This window comes from Trichosurus vulpecula, chromosome 7 (assembly GCF_011100635.1).
Source record: "Trichosurus vulpecula isolate mTriVul1 chromosome 7, mTriVul1.pri, whole genome shotgun sequence".
Lineage (NCBI taxonomy): Eukaryota > Metazoa > Chordata > Mammalia > Diprotodontia > Phalangeridae > Trichosurus > Trichosurus vulpecula.
In genome coordinates, this window is record NC_050579.1 from 43,365,978 (window position 1) to 43,385,576 (window position 19,599).

General features: G+C 42.9%; 1 protein-coding gene and 1 pseudogene across 1 annotated transcript; both read right to left on the reverse strand.

Moving 5' to 3' along the window:
* Window positions 1-10,213: 10,213 nt before the first annotated feature.
* Window positions 10,214-11,489, reverse strand: LOC118857493 (annotated as a pseudogene).
* Window positions 11,490-18,573: 7,084 nt separating this feature from the next.
* LOC118856214 (late cornified envelope protein 5A-like) lies at window positions 18,574-18,927 on the reverse strand. The gene has a single exon (XM_036766363.1). It carries the CDS (start codon window positions 18,925-18,927, stop codon window positions 18,574-18,576), a length of 354 nt encoding a protein of 117 aa, XP_036622258.1.
* Between the last annotated feature and the right edge of the window lie 672 nt (window positions 18,928-19,599).

Consider the following 19,599-nt stretch of genomic DNA (forward strand, 5'->3'; position numbering starts at 1 on the left):
ATATAGATTTATTGTTGTAAATAATCAATAGTCAAACAAACAGAATTGAGGTCAGACAGATCCAAGGCACAGAGTCAATAAAGACTTTTGGAGACCAGGATCTATATAGATCTTCTTAGGGAGATGTAGGGTGAAAGAAGAGGGAGGATAAATATAGATTGAGGTAGGGTCATTATTAACTTTTGGTTCCACATTGCTGATTCTTGGTGTAGAAAGAACCAGATGATCAGCAGCAGCCTCCAGAACTCCCGCAGCAGCCCCCAGAGCTCCCACAGCAGTCCCCAGACTGCTGGCTACGTCCACTGCCACTGTCACAGCAGTCAGACCTGTGGTGTCTGCGCCTGTGGGATCTTCTGTGATGGGAAAAGAGGCAGCAGCCACCCCCAGATCCAGAGCTGCAGCATCCCCCAGAGCTGGACCCACAGCATCCCCCAGAGCTGCAACATCCTCCAGAGCTAGAGCCACAGCAGGAAGAGACTGGAGGAGGGCAGGGAGCCTGCGGAGGGCACTTGGGGGGACACTTGGGAGGACATTTGGGAGGGCATTTTGGGGTCTGGCATTTGGGAGGACACTTAGGAGGACACTTAGGGGCTTGACACTGCTGCTGGCTTTGCTGGCAGGACATTTCTGCGTGAGTTCAACCTGAAAGACAATGTAGAAGAGATATCATATTTAAACTAATAATTTATTTTCATTTGTGATCAACTCATATTGTGATAAAAACTGTAGACTGGAACCCAGCAGGATACAGAAAGGAAAGCTGTATCCTACAATGGAAAGATCACTAGCTCTGGAGTCAGAGGGCTTGGATTCAAATCCACCCTCAGCTGCTTACAGTTCATATGACCTTGGGCAAATCATTGGCCATTTCTCCCTTATAAAATAAAGGGGTCATACTCTAAGCCCCTTCTAGCTCTACATTATTTCTACAATTAATTTTTTTTTAGATTAGAACTTGTAATCAGAGATGGACACATATGAAGAAAATGCAGGACTGAATGAATCTGGAGCATCCAGAGAAAATATATCCCAGTGTGCTCCCCAGGGACTAGAATCCTCTTGATGCCTTTCTTACCTCCTATTTGACCAACTCCAGCCTGTAAGAGTCCCACATCACCTGCCATCCATCCATCTCTCTCCTTTCACTTGAAAATTTTCATTGTAATTTTAAGTTCCCTGTCTCTGAGTGTTTACCGTCTTTCTGTTTTCTCAGTCCCATGGCAACGACAGCTTAGTTATATGCCAGGGAAAGAGTAAACATACAAATAGTTTAAAAAGCTATGCAAATCTAAACTGTTATCACAAGCAAGAGAGTTCAGCAACAGAAATCTCTCCCATGACCCCCAACTTCCAGAAACTGACCAGGAAAACAGATTGGTCTGAAGTTTCCTCCCCAAGTGGATCCCAGACACTTGAGCATCTGGGGAATGGAGCTGGCAAGCCAATCCAATTTAATCCAACCAGTATATGTTCAACTTCAGCTATGGGCTAGGGCAATGGGTACATAAAGACCAAATGAAAGATAACAACACCCCCAAGGAGCTTATATTTGACAGGGGGAAACAAGTTATCAAACAAGGATATACATGTTTCATTGAGAAAAAAGAAAGCACTGATAACTAGGGAGATCATAAAAGACTTAAGTGGTGAATTAAGCCATTTGAGAGGGAGAGATGAGGAGCAATTGCATTCCAGACACAAGAGACTAAGAGAGTGGCAACTTGTGCATATATGTGAGAAAAGAAAGGATAGATTTCTTTCCTGGCTGCTGTGGGTCTCAACCATCTTACTTTCATAGAGCTGACAACTGTGGTTAAAACTAATTTGAACCCATTTGTTCTTGATTATCTGAAACTTCTTACCCCAAGGAAGCTTTAGGAGGGCCCTTGGCCCTCTCCTTTTCTGGTTAGCTTGATCCAACTCATTGATAGAAGTATGGAAATAGATGCCCCCCCTGGCCAATCAGGCCCAATAGCCTTGCCTCCGCCCTCCATATTCTGAACACAGACCTCTGGCATGAATGTCAACAGTTTGTTGACCAAGTACTCTGCAACCCAGACTATATTACCAAGTCCTACCTACACCATGTACATTTGCTACCATGGGCTATACTCACCATTTCAAATTTGTTAGAAAGTAAAATTTCCTTACAGTGAGTCACACTATTTCAAAGGTAGATTTATATCAATAAATTAATAAAGGAGTATTTATTAAGCAGCTACTACGTGCGAGGCACTTTACTAAAAGTAATAGAAATGACAATAGTAGAGTACTCTGTGTCCTCAAGGAACTTAAAGTATAGCAATCTTTTATCAGTTTTCTATCAACATGGATTTATTCATTTATTTCATATGTAATTCAGAACTAGCTAGATTTTTTGAATATCTACCCACAATTGACCGACTAAATGAAAAAAGAGCATTTATTAAGCACTTACTATGGCATAATTATGGTCAGGCATCGTGCTAAGTATTAGAGACACAAATGCAAAAGAGAGACAATCTCTATTCTCAATAACTTATATTCCAATAGCAGGAGCCAGCAAATAAAGGGATGTGCTAGCCTGGTTCACACAGGCTTAGCTATTCAAATCATTGATGTACTTTGCGGGAATGCAAAAGCCAGATGCTCTTTCCCTCTCTACACACTAGGCTTGCACCTTGTGGCTCTCTAAGGAGACCCAGACTGCTCCTTTATTAGTCTAGACACTAGAATAAATCCAGAATACAAGCTTCCATCTCCCCCTTCTCATTATGGTTAACTATTCCATATTCTTCCTCATTCCTCTGGTTTTCAACTTCATCTTTATTCCTTCTTCTCCCTTTTCTCCTTTCCAACTCCCATATTTCTTGCCTTCAATCCCACTCTGGAAACATATTGTTCAAAGCAAACCCATCCCCACCAAAGAACACCAGCACAAGGCTTTGAAAGACTTACCCTGATCACAGACACTAATAGGCTTATCCTTGAAGATACAGATTGTGTGAAGAGCCAATGCCTGGTACACCTTTTATAGGAGATCCCTAGACTGGGCTGTGCCATGAGACATGGTCTAGTGGGAGGAGAAGGCTCTTTCACAACTCAAGGCATGTGCCAGCTAAGTCCCACATGTCAGGTAATTCTTGACATTCCTCAGTTTTTTGGTTCTTCCCAGGTAGATCATGGTAGCTTGCTTCTTTACAACCAAAAGGTCTCTCTAAATGGCACATTGAGAAAATTGGAGTTTTTCCTCAGGATGGGAAGCTCCCCTCCTTCTTGTTGTGTCCCCTTTTTCCATTCCCTTCTCCATCAAAACAGGCTAGGGGACTGAATCTTCAGTTCCTCACCCCACCCTAGATACCTGGGAAAGTGTTTGATTACTGCCCTCCCCCAGGGACCCTTCTCCTTATGCCTATTGTTTCTCAGCTTTTCCTAGATCTCCTTCTGTATAGCTTTGCTTAAACCCTTACCCTTCACTCCTGCTCACCCTTGCCTTGTTCAGCCCTTCAGGGTGAAGTTCTGTCCATCCTCTTCCTGAGAAGGTTAGTTATCAAGCATCTGTAACAGAACCTCTTTCTTCTGAATTTTAAGGACAGACAAATGGTTTAGGGGGTGGGGAAATGTACCCGTTCTGTCTTGGGGGCCTTTCCCCTCATATATCTAAGTCAAGTGGGTCTCTTTTTAGGGGCTGTCTAAAGAACCAAAGAATTCATCAAATACTCTGCCTACTACACTTTTAGAGGCACCTAGAGGAATTCCAAAATTGGTTTCAGAGGGATCTCAAAATCATACCTCAGAATGGCTACACCACTTAAGATATGACACCAAGTTGAAGTCATGACCTAGTCAAGTGGGACCATGATGTCAACCATTCATTTTCTAGTACTTTATTTTTCTACATTCTGTTGATATGTGTGTGAACTTGCCAGGGCACAATGAAACTTGCTAGGTCTCACTGGGCAGGAGTTGGGGAGGGGCTTTAGTAGAGCAGGAAGTGTTTTATTTCCTTGACCTTGTGAATTGCTATCTGACAATCCAACTATCCTCTCATAAATCCTTCACCCAAACCACACCACAAAGGCTTGCACAGACATGTGATGAATGACTTCAAAATCCAAGGGTAATTTTTGGTCAATAGGCCAGATCATTTTTATGATTAATTTATTTATTTTTAGTTTTCAACATTTATTTCCACAAGATTTTGAGTTACAAATTTTCTCCCCATCTCTCCCCTCCCTCCCACCCGAAGATGGCATGTATTCTGATTGCCCCTTTCCCCAATCTGCCCTCCATTCTATCACCCCACTCCCCGCCCCATCTCCTTTCCCCTTACTTTCTTGTAGGGCAAGATAGGTCCAAATCTTGTATATCCAAAATTAATTTCTTCTCTTTCTGAGTAATTACTTTGAGAGGCACCATACTTATTTACTGACCCTGATCCAAACATTCCTGGGAATCCCTGTTTGGAGCTGCCAAGATGATGATCGTGTGTATGATGGCATTGGTGTTATGACTGATGCTGATGTGGTTGTAGATGTTGAGGATGCTGGCACATCATAGATGGCAGAGGTTAGGGTGGTGAAAACCAAGCATTTAATAGAGCTTCTGAGTCATCCCAGTGACCCACACAAGGTTCATGCACCAGATTTTTTTTTGAGGAACTTCTATGCCTACCACCCATAGATATGAGAAGTCTGTCTTAGAAACTATGCCCCAGGGAATGCCTCCCTTCCCCCTTTTTTACCTTCATAGTTGTAAGGCATCCATGATAGTTATCAGTTCCCCTTAGTTAGGGATCAGCATTTATAGATGCAGTAACATTATAGATTTCAGCTCTATTATTTAATCAATCAACAAACATTTACTGTTCACCTATTGAATGCAAGGCTGGCTAAAATTTGATCTATGATCTCAGAACTTACAGTTTAATATATAAGGCAAGAGAGCTATGTGAGACACAGAGAAGCAAATAATGATTGGGACTATGAGGTGAGAGATGCCACAGAACAGAAGATGAGTTATGGCTAACCAGGGGGTACAAGTGAGGAAATCTGGAATAGACGAGGAGGAGTACAGTGAGAGGGAGGTCCTCAGATGTCTTTATGGAGTAGGTGAAACTTGATAGTAAACTTGTCAAGTGCGACTTGCTTATGTGTCTTTTTATCCCTCATATCTATTTTCAATTCCATAGTCTGACGGGGAATGCTGCCCATCCTGCCTGTTCCTGATCCGTCAGGAAGCATCTCAGGCTAATTTGAACATTGTTTTTCAGTTGTTTTTCAATTGTGCCCAACACTTTGCAACCCCATTCAGCATTTTCTTGGCAAAGATACTGGAGAAGTTTGCCATTTCCTTCTCTAACTCATTTTACAGATGAGGAACTGAGGCAAACAGAGTTTAGTGACTTGCCCAGAGTCACACAGCTAGTGAGTGTCTGAAATTTGAACTCAGGAAGATGAGTCTTCCTGATTCCAAGCCCAGTGCTCTATCCACTGTGCCACCTAGCTGCCCCATCTGCTGTGTCCTAAGAGTAAAGATTATAGTTTACCCCTGTATGAGTGCCATGAACTGAATGGGTGAGAGAGAAAGGGCTTCTCTTCCTCTATTCCTTTTCTTTTATCTAGGTTCCTAGAAATGGGCCTGGGTTTGTTTCTGTTTTGTTTTGTTTGTCCTCCTTAGATGTAGGCATGAACCCCACACACCTGGTAGTTTGAGCCACAGTAAACTAAGATGACAAGAGTGATGGTGCAATCAGGCCTTACAGAAGCCCTGAGAAACCAAGAGCTTGAGACTTGAGCCCAAGTGGTTTTGGACTTGAAACTGGGACCAGGTTCCATGGTAACCAAGCTAAACTGTGAAGCTACTCCCCTTTCCCTCCCCAGGGACTGGGGCAGTGCTAAGGGGCCAGGGGATTATTGTTTGGGAGGAGAAAGTGTATATATTTGTGATTATACCTCCTGAAGTAAATGTTTCTTTGTCAGTTATGCCCATTCACCTGGTAGGGGACTTAGGCCATTACATTTGGCAATCTGAACATGCTCTAAGGCCCCTCAAGGGCATCTACATTTTAGGTGAACTAGGTATGTTCAGACCAGCCTGGGTTACATATGTAACACAATTTGTTTATCCATTTTCCCATCAAGGGACATATACTTTGTTTCCAGTTCTTTCCAGAAAGTGTTGTTTCTCTCTGTCTCTGATCTTCTTGGGGGTCTAGGCCTAGTGGTGGAATCTTTGTGTTAAAGGGTATGGACATTTAACTCTTTAAAAAAGGCATAAATCCAAATTGCTTTGATCAAATTTAAGGTCTATTTAAAAAAGCATAAGAACAAATTGCTTTCTGGAATGTTTGGAGCAATTCACAGCACTACCACCAGTGTTATGTGTCTGTCTTCCCACATTCCCTTCAATATTGCCTATTTCTATTTCTTTTGTCAGTTCACCAATTTTCTTGGTAAAATATCTTGGAGTTGTTTGATTTCTATTTCTGTTACTAATGATTTGGGACTACTTTTCATACGGGCATTAATAATTTGTAAATCTACTTTTGAGAACCCTTTGTTCATATCCTTTTGACTACTTATCCATTGGAAAATGGACCTTGGTCTTATGTATTTATGTCCATCCCCTACATATCTTCCATATAAGACCCTTACTAGAGAGATTTGATGCATAGCGTCCCCCCCCTCCCCCCCCCCCGCAATAATGAAGCTTTCGCTTGTTACCTTAACTGTTCTGATTTTGTTCATGGAAGAGCTTTTCCATTTCATATAATGGAAACTATTAATCTTTTATGATCTCTTCTTTCCCTTGTTCAGTTAAAATTTCTCCTCCTAGCCAGATATCTGATATAATTGTCACTTAATTTTTATGGTGTGTGTCTTTATTGTTATACTTAATAAAATGCAAATAGAAAGGCGTAAGATAAATCAATGTGGGGAAGGAAGAATGGTGCCCAAGTGAGACTTTCTATGATAGCTGAAGGTCTGCTGAAGCTATAAGACAGTGACTTGGGAAGGGCAAAGGAGAAAGACTTCAGATGGAAAATAGACATTTTCCCACCCCAGGAAGGGTGGGAAATATAAGTACATTAATTGTATATGAAGAGGCAAGCAAGATAAAGGATGATCCTCTGATCCACAGACTATGTTCATACTTTTGTCCCCGGCCTCTCTCTTCTATTGGAGATTCCCAAGGAGTATGGGAAGTGAAAAAGACTAGAAACTGAGGGAGACAGCTTTAGGAGGAAAGAGACTTTTGAGTCAGGAAGAATCTGTAAAAAAGAGAGACTGACCTTCACCAATCTTCTGCCTGGAGGTGACAACCTCAGATCTGAGACTGAGGGAGTCAAAGGGCAGGGAAAAAGTTTCTGTTAATCATAAACTAAGGTTTGTCAGTCAGTCAATGAACATTTAAGCATTTACTATTCACCAGGCACTGTGCTAAGCGATGGGGATACAAAAAACAAACAAATACATTCCCTGTTCTCAAGGAGCTCACAATCTACCATGAGAAACAACATGCTAACAAGATATATAGAGGATAAATTGGAGACAATCATGGAGGGAAGACACTAGGTTGGAGGGTGTCCAGGAAAGATTTTACGCAGAAGGTGAGATTTTAATTTAGACTTGAAGGAATCCAGGGAAGCCAGGAAGCAGAGATGAGGAGGGAGAACATTCCAGGTATGGGAGACAGCCAGAGAAAATATCCAGAGTTAGGAGATGGAGTGTCTTGTTCAAGGAATAGCTAGGAGATCAGTATCACTGGATTGAGGACTGTCTTTGGCTGGTGGGGGGAGCTGTAAGAAGATTGGAAAAATAGGAGAGGAGCAGGTAATGAAAGACTCTGAACATTGTTGCCCTAACTGAAAGAGCTTTGCAGCACTCCAACACTAAAGAACCCAGAAACACTTCAGTGGCTAAAGGCAAAAAAGGAGTGCAGCTTCTCATTGAAGAGCAGTCAGTCCAGCAGAGACACTGTGCCCAGAGATATGTCTTGGACTACCAAGGCCAGGAGCAGCAGAGTCTGGCAAGAGCCAGCAGAGCCACCGAGGGACCTACTTGACTCGGCTCAGCCCCATATTAGCCCTTCTAGCGGAGACCGTACCCTGGGAAAAGCAGTCTAGTTGGGTTACCAGTTCAGGGAAGACACCATGCCCCACAAAGAGCCAGCCCAACTGAATAGTAGAGTAACTTTTAGGGAACTTTGACAGGACCTTCTGGAGAGAAGGACATCAAGGCCCTATTAAAGGATGAGAGTTTTAAGTTCATTTCCTTTGTATTTTAAGTTGACGTGCACACTTCCTCCATCCTGGATTCTGGGAGTGTTTATGCTATTTGAGTAAATTAATGTCTTTGTTAAAGAACCAATTGAGTCCCTGCTGGGGATTTGGGAGCCAGCAATCAAGAGGTTGGACACTTAGAGGGTTACCCCTGGAATGTTGGAAATACTAACAGCTATCCCTCTGGACACCCAGCCTTCCAATGGCTGTGTCCACTGGGTGTGTTAAATGGGAAGGAATATGTTACATGAGCAGTGATCACTTTAGCATGAATTAGCTTACCACTTTCTTAAAGTGAAATGGATGCTAGCTATTATATCAGTAAAGAGTGTTTCCACATGGGACTTTACAGGTATAAACAAAAACAAACAAAACAGAAAGCTTAAGCTTTATACTTGATAAATATCTGGGTTTTGGGACTCTTAGGAATGAGAGGGTTTTAGTGAAGGGAAATACCTTAGTGGAGGTACTTGCAGAAAGTCAGTCTGGAAGTGGGGAAGGCATGCAAGGCCTTCCTTTAAGATAGTCTTTGGCCCTAAGATACAGAGTTGTTGTTTGTCCTTCATTTCAAAGAGGACCAATGACATCACAAGGTAATGTCTTGACTGGTGTGTGAATTGGATTACAGTGAGGCAGAGCTCTGCAGAATTGGCAGTATCACTTTCTCTTCTGAGTCATCAAAGTCCAGAGCCAAGACAAAAGTCAAGTCAACTGATGATGGCCCAGGATGCAATGGGTGACCTTGGTGTCTTTGATGTCTGACCAAGCTCTAAGCACATCAGAGCACCTGCTTCAGCTGCCTTTGTAAGAGCAAGTTGTTCTCATCCACCCATTCCACTGAGAGCAATCTTCGCTTACTTGGGGTAGACACCCCCTACCCACAATTCATCATGGGTATGAGGCCTATTGGTTATCCTCAACCTGATTTAGCAAGTTGGCTAAGATGGTTTACCGAGGAGTGGCTTCTCAGAGCCACAGGTGAGTTTGGAGGTAGGTAGATACCAAAGGTAGGTAAGCAGCCCTGAAAAGGGCTTAGCAAGCCCTCACACCAGAGGTACTAGTCCAACTTGAGCACCCCATACATCTCAATTGGGAGACTATCACTATAGGGAAGGAGAGTCCTTGACAGTAGACATAGAGACCTAACGCTGCAATTTTGTGAGGAAGGAAGAGGCTGCAACTAGTGAGTGGAGAGTTACCAAGTGGCAATGGCAGGGGGAGAAGGTGGTGTTGCCATAGTCAGAGGATGAGAGGGAGGTAGGTCATCAAAATCCAAGTGCCTGTTGTATGTTGGCACAACTTGAACGAAGAGAAACCCATGGGACAACTAACTAACTAACAGAAAATGGCCTTTGACAGCATGAAGTGGGATATTCTGGGGGACCACTGACAATAAGGAAAACTTTTGTTTTATAGCATAGAAAAATTATGGGTAGCTAGGTGGCACAGTGGGTAGAGTGCTGGGCCTGCAATAAGAAAGATGAGTCTTCCTGAGTTCAAATCTGGGTTGGGGCTCTTATGACCTGTGTGACTCTGGGCAAGTCATTTAACCCTGTTTATCTCAGTTTCCTCATCTGTAAACTGATCTGGAGAAGGAAATGGCAAACCACTCCAGTATCTTTGCCAAGAAAAGCCTAAATGTGGTCATGAAGAGTCGGCCATGATTGAACAAAAAATGGAAAAATTGAGAACAGGAGGCAGTTGTGACCAGAAACAGAAAGGTTTATTTTTGTAAAAGGTAAATAAGACAGAGTTTGGGTTCAAATTTGAGTCTAAGGTTTTGAGATAAGATCAAATGTTTTCTTGAGCTTTGTAATTCCCTTCAGGATATCTCAGCAACTCATGCCTCTGAGGACATGGGGCAAAGAAGATGACATGAGAAAGGGGGAGCAGGGTGAGTGGCAACTTTTAATTCCTAAAACACTGCTCCTCTTAGTAAAGGGGATCAGGTTAACAGCAGCCTCCAGAACTCCCACAGCAGCCCCCAGAGCTCCCACAGCAGTCTCCAGACTGCTGGCTGCGCCCACTGCCACTGTCACAGCAGTCAGACCTGTGGTGCCTGCGTCTGTGGGATCTTCTGTGATGGGAAAAGAGGCAGCAGCCACCCCCAGAGCCAGAGCTGCAGCATCCCCCAGAGCTAGACCCACAGCATCCCCCAGAGCTGCAGCATCCTCCAGAGCTAGAGCCACAGCAGGAAGAGACTGGAGGAGGGCATGGAGCCTGGGGAGGGCACTTGGGAGGGCACTTAGGGGGGCACTTGGGTGGGCATTTAGGAGTCTGGCACTTGGGAGGACACTTAGGGGCCTGGCACTGCTGCTGGCTTTGCTGGCAGGACATCTTGGTGGGAGTTCAGTAAACCTGAAAGACAATATTGGATTTTTTCAGATGGATAAAATCATCTTAAAACCTTTGTTCACCTGTAATTGATCACCAATGTGATGTTGAATTTTGCCTAGAAGACATTCGTATTGAAAAAGAAAAGACTTAACAAAATAATTCCTGTGTCAAAAAGCATTTAGGTTGATATTTGTGAAGAAGGAATGTTTATTTTGAATAAATTCAGAAGATTTTCAACATTATCTCTCTCTCTCCCTGGCTCTAACAGTCTCCCGCCTTTTTTGTCTCTATATATGCATATGTGCTCATATTTAAACTCTCACACATACATATACATAGGCATAAATATATACTTCTTGGGCATTGCAAAATACGTAAAAGTATATAGAACCTTAAAGGTTGAGTAGTGGTATGTATGTTTTACAGAAGAAGGGAAAGACTTCCCCTGACATCCTGAGGGTTAGACTTGAAATTCTAGTAAATTTCAGTTTCTGGTAACTTAGACTACTCCTTCTCCTCCCCACCCTACCCACTTTGACCAGAGACCAGACCATTTTCTGGTTGTTTTCTGGGGACATCCAAACTGCACATCAGTCTAGAACAAATCCAAAGTATAAGCTCTTTTTCACCAATTACTGTACTTCTCACTCAGTTTACCTCTTTCCTCCTCAGCCCCTCTATTCATCTTCCTTCATCCCTTCAGCTGTCTTCCTTCTGACTCCTCTCTTCCTTTGCTTTCTACTCTCCTCTTTCCACCAATACTTTGCTCCAAACCTCCCCCAGACACTCATACAGACACTCACCCTGATCACAGACACAGACAGGAACTCTCTGCTGAAGAACCAGAGTGGATGAGGAGACCAGAGCAGGGACACCTTTTATAGGGCATCCCAGGCTGATCCATTGGCATGAGACCCAGCTCTCTAGGAGGAAGAGTGTCTTTCACAACTCCTGGCTTGTGTCAGACAATTCCTGACATTCTCCAAACTCATATACACTGACACATGCCAGCCCACGGATTATTGGGGTATTGAGGGATGTTCGAAGTCCTTTAATGTTTGCCTCATTTTATAGATGAAGGCACTGAGGTCCATAGAGGCAATAAGATCACAGAAACAATGAGTGGATTAGATGAGGCTTGAAGCATGGTCTCTCAAAATGAAGTCCATGTCCTTTTCATTATGCCAGGCTGAGGAATATCTGAGCAACTTTTCTAGTAAGATAGGATCCAGATGGTGCTTTCATGTTCTTTGTAAAGACTAGGAGCCCTCCTCTCCATTGCAATGAAGTCTTTAAGTCTTTAAGACTTTGTCCACTCCTAGAAATTTCCATGTGGCCCCATGACCTGTAGTCCTGTATGATATGTAGGGTAGGACAGTGGGGCAAAGTCCTTGAATTGGAGTCACAGACCCTAAATCCAAATCCTTACTCTGCCTCTTATTACATGTGTGAATTAAGTCAAGTCACTTCAACTGCCAGAGGTTGGATTCCTCATCTCTGAAGTGAAGTCAATGGAATCCATTACTGCTAATATCCTGCATCTTTATAACGTCATGATATAGTTGATGTCTGGGACTACTTCATCCTGCCCTTAGCTTTGCCTAGACTTATTCCAATGGGCTATTCACCTTTTTAGCTCCATCCCTACACAAAATACCCCTCAGCTCAAACCTTTGAACCTGCTCCCCATCTCTCCATTCTGGAGACAGTGAGCAGTCATCCCAGGTCTAAGACCCACTTCTTCCCACACTCCCACTGGTGTTTTTTCAGGGAGCAATCCAACAGTTGGGAATAAGTGGCCATTCATCCATTTATTCATCCATCCTTTCATTTATCTATACATTCAGAAAGTAGTTGAGTGCAAATTATTGTTCTAAGAGCTTCTAGGGAGAAAAAAACCTGAATAAGACACAGTTCCTGTTCTCAATAATGTTGCTAAAATTTATTTTGCCTAGTGAGGTTAGGTCAGTGTCCTACAAATACCACCTCACTTAATCCTCAGTAGAATCCTGGGAGACAGGTGATATGAATTTCCCAATTGTAGAGCTGAGGAAATAGAGTTTGAGAGAGATCAAGTGACTTACCAAGTGTCACACAGCTAAGAAGCATCTGGGGCAAGATTTCAACCCCAAACCTGTAATCTAATTAAGACATACCAAATTCACAAATGACTGAAATTCAGTGTAAGACAAGGTAAACACCGTAAGAGTTATACTGACTCCAGGATAGAGAAGGATAGAGTAGTGAGTGATAATTTTTATCTGGGGTCACCATTAGCATCTGCATGGATGAAGTGCTGTCTGATGAAGGCAGGATGGGAATGATTTTTCCTTTGCTTTTTGTCTCTTTTTGTATCCATCAGTGTCTGCATCAAGCCCTATCCACAAAAATGTCCCCTGACGATTGTGATCATCTTTTCCTAAAGTGATTCAACAAGGCAAGTTTTTAGGAATTGAGAATCTTAGTGTTACTATGTTGCCCAAGCTCAATAATCCATCTGAATATACTCTTTAGGTTTGGGTTTTTTGAATGGCAAACACTTCATTTCAATTTAAGAAGTGTTCACTTAGCACCTTGCCTGAGCCAGGCAGTGTGTAGGCCCTGGGGATACAAAAAACATTCACCTCCTGCCCTAAAGTAGCTTCCATTTTACTGAGGAAAGCTCCATGCATACTGAAAAGTAATTACTAAGTATATTCAAAACTACAAAATAACTTCTGTGAGAAGGGCACTAGAAACTGAGAGACAGGGAGGAGGATCAGGGTAGGCTTCCTCTGGTTAAAAAGACAAACAAATTTTCACCATGAGCAGTGAAATTATTTGTCTAAGATCTCCCATGTTGTAAATGACAGAGTAGAGATATGAACTTAGATCTCAGGACATCCAAAGAGAATGGGAGGCAACGTGTTATGATGGAGAAATATCAACATTTTCCCACTATAACATGTCATGTCCCATCCCATTGACATGTGTCTCTTAATGTTTTCTAGTTTCACACCCCTGTAACTCTGCCAAGACCTTGGAACGCCTTGGGATAAATATATCTTCTTTTCTTCCCAGCATATAGTCACCCTACAGGTTAATCACTTGTTCATTCTCCCTATCTCTCTGTCAATCTCTCTCTGTCTGATACATAGCCACATAAAATCTCATGTACCCTGTCAAAAATAAATAAAACAGACACCATTCATCCTCTTTCCTATACATTCCCTGAAAAGCATCTCTCCACCAAAAGGAATGTGGACAAGGAAGCCCAGGGCATGAGGTACTGTTTATCTGTGGGGCATACCAATATGTGCCAGTTGCCAGTCCTGTCCCAAATTTATCACTGATGTTTTAACTCATGTATATAGATGGTCCTCAGACATGGTTTTCCAATAAAGCAAATGATTTGGCAGCTCTGATTTGATAATATCCAGTGGAGAGATATGTGACTATATCTGTGATTGGTCTGAGCAGGGCTGGGGGCATGGGTTTGAAGAAAGCCTGATCTGCAAAAACCAAAATTTGCCACACATGTGCCTTGAATATGGCAAAAGAGTATTTTATTAAAATTACAAAAGGGTCCTTCTCTTTTTGGAAGAGCTGTCAGCCTGATTCCTTTAAAAAAAACTTCCCTTGTTCACCAGAACAAACATCAGTTTTAAACACTTTTAATTGTTTTTGTTTTATATATATCGTTTAATATTGAGTGATACAGTCAGTGAGAGAAATCCTAGAGATGACGTCAGAAGATCTGAGTGAGAGTCCTGGCTCTGCTACTTTATTTCCTATGAGAATGTTTCTAAATAACTTCCTTTCTCAAAGTATCAACGTATCTACCTGTAAAACGAGAAATTGGATCCAATGACCTCTGAGCTCTATTCTGGCTCTAAATTAATTATTCTTTGATCTTATTATCTGAAGTGAGTTAAACCTTAGAAGTAAGTTATGGGTATAGAGGTCCCTGTATTTCTGCTGACTTCAGTAATGATGATGGTGTAGATGGTGGTAAAGGTAATGAGGATCAGATGAGATAAAGCATGTAACTGGGCTTTGTAAACTTTAAAGCACTCTTTGAATGCCAGATTACTCAAGGTGCCTTTGTATGATGAAGAAGACAGCTATGCAATGATGATAACAGGAAAGGATCCAGAACTGCTTGTTACCTAGTCCTCACCCAACTAGTCAACCACAGTTTTAGACACTCAATACAAAGTCTATGGCTTAGAACCTTAGGGAAGTTATGAGACCTCTCTCTATACTTACCCTCCCCCATGACTAGCACTGTGAGAAGAGTTCAGTAATTAGGTGATCTACCAGATTGGAGGGAAGAGGTTGGTTGAGGTGGTTTCTGTGGGTCCTTGTGACGTCAGGACTGAGGAAGGATTTCCTCAGGTTCCTATTTGGGGATAGGAGAGATAAGGGACTTCATAGAGGTTAGGAGGCCCAGAATGGAGGGGCTGGGGAAGAAGTATAGGGCTCTGCCAATAGAAGCACTTGTCAATAGGAGGAGAGATGGAGAAAACCATGTGGGAGGAAGTAAAAAGTTTCTGATTATATAGCCAGTACAGTTAGGAACAGTTTCTTTTCTCTCTCTGCTGGAGGGAGTGGGGTTGACCCCATCATATGTACCATGGCAGCCATAGTGGGTAGAGTGCTGAACTTGGAGTCAGGAAGACCTGAGGTTGCATCCTGTCTCCCTCACTGTGTGACTTTGGGTAAGTCACTGCTTTTTTCAGCATCAGTGTCCTCATCTGTGAAACAAGAACAATGAAACTTGCCTCCCATAGTTGTGAGGATTCTGTGAGACCATGGAGGTAGGGTGCTTTCAGTCTTAACTCACTATAGAAATGCTGGGATGATGATGTTGTGAGACCAGTGTGAAGAAGTCATGCAGCCTGTCCAGCGCCCTCTTTCTGGGCAGGGCTCTGGGTTTGGGAGAGGGCCTTTCCCTCAGCATTCTCCTGTCAGAAGAGGAGCTGGCCAGCCAGACCATATTTTCCCAAACTGGTGGGTTCAGGGGAGACACAGGAGGGAGAACCCTACAGTCTTACTCCCAGAATTGGCCTCCAGCGCGTATTTTCAATCACTTGTATCTCACTTGCCCCACTTCTTCCAATGTCCATCAGGGGCTGGGATCTTTCGATTTCTCATTCTTGTTTCTTCCTTGTCCTCCATTTTTCTTCCTTCCTCCTTCATCTATCAAAAATACCCATCTTCTTGGTCTTGGCTTCCCTGGTGAGTGTTGCTTCCTTATTACTGTCTTATTTATTTTCTCTAGAACTGGTCATCCTTCTGGTTATGGGGATGTCCTTATGTTGGTACCTCCATTTCCTTGAGGAAACTGTGGTTGTTACTTGTTTATGGTAGATTTAATTTTAATGTTTAAATTAAACAAACCTCCAAACATATCTTTTCTCTTCGCCTCCCTCACACTGAAGGGAAAAGGGAAGAGAAAGGACATTGCTTATTATTATTATTAATTTATTATAGGATCTGAATTTAAATACTAATGAAACAACGAGTTAAAGAATTAATGTGACATTTTAGTGGAGCTGTCTGAGTGATGGAGAGAAGGTGCTGAAAGGGAGAGGGTTGGATTAGGTGACCTCTGAGCAACCTTCCAGCCCTCTCACTGCCCAAGCAGCCCTTTGTGGTCAGGGCTGATGCTGTGAGCATGTGGCAAAGGACTAGGAAGCTCCCTCAGGATTTGAAGGGTACAACTAAGATACCTTCATTTTCCACCAACATATTTCTCTCTACTCTGCATTGGCTTCACAGTATCATGGGCTCACAGAATGTTAGTGTTCCAAATGGCCCCAACAACCATCTGGGTCAATTCATACAGAAAAGGAATCCTGACTCTAGTATATGTGACTGGTGATCTTCCACTCTCTGCCTACAACTTCACCTTTTGGGCTGTGATACTTTTAAATGAAAACTTGATATTTGGCCACTGGATTTGTGCTGGTTTTGGATACTTGGGACTTGGGTTTAACTATGGATTCTGACATTGTCACTGGGGCATCAGAAATTGAGTATCTAAAATTGTAGTTGACTAGTGGGATGGGGACAAGGAGACATAGTCCGTGATAGATGTTGCAGACAGCCATGCAGAGTGGAGAGCAAAGTCCTTCTCAGCTCAGCTTGCTGGGGTATCCAAGGAAGTCATAAGGGAGGGAGGTGCATCAACTGTGCTACACTAACAAGTGAATTTGGTGAGGGCGAATACTTTGTAGCAACTGCTTTAAAGTCGAGTCCACTTTCTTCAGGGCCCTACGTTTTACAGGGCTGAGTGTGTCCCCATAAGTTGGGGTTGGGTAAAATGTTGATAATTCTGATCTTGCAATATTTTCTCAATGAATCCATTTCTAAAAGCTAATTGATGTTAATTTATTAAATGGTACTGTGGTAGTAATCACTGGAAAGTGTTGCTAATATAAGGCAGATGTTGTTACTATAGAATGGTGTTGAGGAGAACACACTGAAATCGGTTCTCAAATGAACAGGGTCAGAGAAGGATACCTGGAATCCCTTAGAGGTACCCCTAGAACATAGTAGGGAAGATGTAACCTTGCTTGGGAGGAGCTGACTCATCAAAGTGAGTGGGAGTTGGGATGAGGATCCTCACATTCTCACTCACTCCATGATAATAAAGAACTGACTTATAACTTTGGTACATTTTCTTTAACTCCACCTTCATATCCAAATGAATCCATCTCTTGTCCCCCACCCAAAGAATTATTTCTTAGAACAAAGAATGAAAGAAGAAGAAGCTTTGCAAAACCAATCAACAGGCCAACTGAGTCTGACAGTATATGCCCTATTCCACACTCAAAGACCTCCATATCTGCACGGGAAAGAAGAAGAATTTTTTTTCTCGTTTTCCTGTGGCTTAGCTCAGTCATTAATGAATTACCTTCTATGTTGCTACTGCAGATGAAATATAGCTTTGTGCTAGGACTCCTGGGTTAACGAGATTTGAGGAAAATGGAGAAGGCCCATAGCAGTCCAGAAAACATGTGCCAATAGCCATGAAAGTGGAGTCAGAAGACCAGACGTGGGAGTTGGTTCTGGGTGCTAGAATTGGGAGGAACCCATTAAGGGGAAGAGGAGCCCCTAGAGAGATGATGGCAGACCTTGAAAACATTACAACTTTTTTGAGATTTGGGGACTGTACCCAATGAAAGAGGAACCCCCCAGTACCAGAGAGAGGGCTTTTCTAAAAAACTGAGAATGGGGTGTGGTATTGTATATGCTTGTGCTCTGGGTCAGAGAGCCAGCCAGGACCAAAAGGTGAGTAAAGATAGATTATCTATTTATCCTTTAACCACCCCTGCCTTGAATGTCCCAAGAGAAAGATCTAAATCCCCTTGAATCCTCCTACCAGGCTCTGTCCCTTGAGACTTTCTGCTCCAAACAGACAGTTGTCCTCCTGCCTGATTATCCTCTCTCCTGTTCAACTGGCCTTGATCCTTGGCCTTTCCCCAAGAACTTAGAGTCAGAGGCACCTGTGCCTTGGCAAATTTGTCTCTTCAGAAAAGAGTGGTTGTCATAATTAAATGATTTTTCCACAGACACTCTATGTGTCCCCTTGGGTCTGAATGAGGGGAGCCCCTACCCAGCCTCCCAGCCCTATCACTGACAGTCACTGTCTGGGCAGTCTCTGAAGGCATCAATCAGAGAAGTGTTGTGGATCCATTAACAAGAAGGGAGCCCTGAAGGAAGTTATAAAGGGAAAACAGAGAATAAGAGTCAGTTGTGACCAGAAAAATCTTTATTGTTGCTTGGGATAAATGGGGAAGAAAAGGATGCTTTTCTTTTTGTGGGGCTGAAATAAAATGAAGTGATAGACCTTGATTCTCTCCATCTCCTAAGAATAATTGAACAGTTTAAAGCCAAGGGGTGAGAGTGCAGGCTCGGAAGTGAGAAGAAAATGGAGTAGAGTCAATCAATTGGTTCTTCTGCTCTTCTTGGGTTAGGGCACCAGATCAGCAGCAGCCCCCAGAGCTCCCACAGCAGTCTCCAGACTGCTGGCTGCGCCCACTGCCACTGTCACAGCAGTCAGACCTGTGGTGCCTGCGCCTGTGGGATCTTCTGTGATGGGAAAAGAGGCAGCAGCCACCCCCAGATCCAGAGCTGCAGCATCCCCCAGAGCTGCAGCATCCTCCAGAGCTAGAGCCACAGCAGGAAGAGACTGGAGGAGGGCATGGAGCCTGGGGAGGGCACTTGGGAGGGCATTTAGGGGGGCACTTGGGTGGGCATTTAGGAGTCTGGCACTTGGGAGGACACTTAGGAGGACACTTAGGGGCCTGGCACTGCTGCTGGCTTTGCTGGCAGGACATCTTGGTGGGAGTTCAGTAAACCTGAAAGACAATATTGGATTTTTTCAGATGGATGAAATCAATTCTTAAAAGCTTTCTTTACCCGGAATTGTTTGCCAATGTGATGGTGAATTTTGCCTAGAAGACATTAGTATCCAGAAAGAAAAGACCTAACAAAATAATTCCCGTGTCAAAAAGCATTTAGGTTGATATTTGGGAAGAAGGAATGTTTACTGTGTATAAATTCAGAAGATTTTCAACATTATCTCTGTCTCTCCCTGGCTCTATCAATCTTTCCCCCCACTTTTGTCTCCCTATATGCATGTATGTGCACATTTAAACACACACACACACACACACACACACACACACACACACACACACACATATATATATATATATCTATGCATACATATACACCTCTTGGGTATTGCAAAATGAGGAAAAGTATATAGGACCTTAATGTCTGAGAAGTGGTATGTATATTCTACAGAATAGGGGAAAGACTTCCCCTGACATCCCGAGGATAACCTTTAAATTCTAGTAAGTTTCAGTTTCTGGTAACTTAGACTACTCCTTCTCCTCCCCACCCTACCCACTTTGACCAGAGACCAGACCATTTTCTGGTTTTTTTCTGGGGACATCCAAACTGCACATCAATCTAGAACAAATCCAAAGTATAAGCTCTTCTTT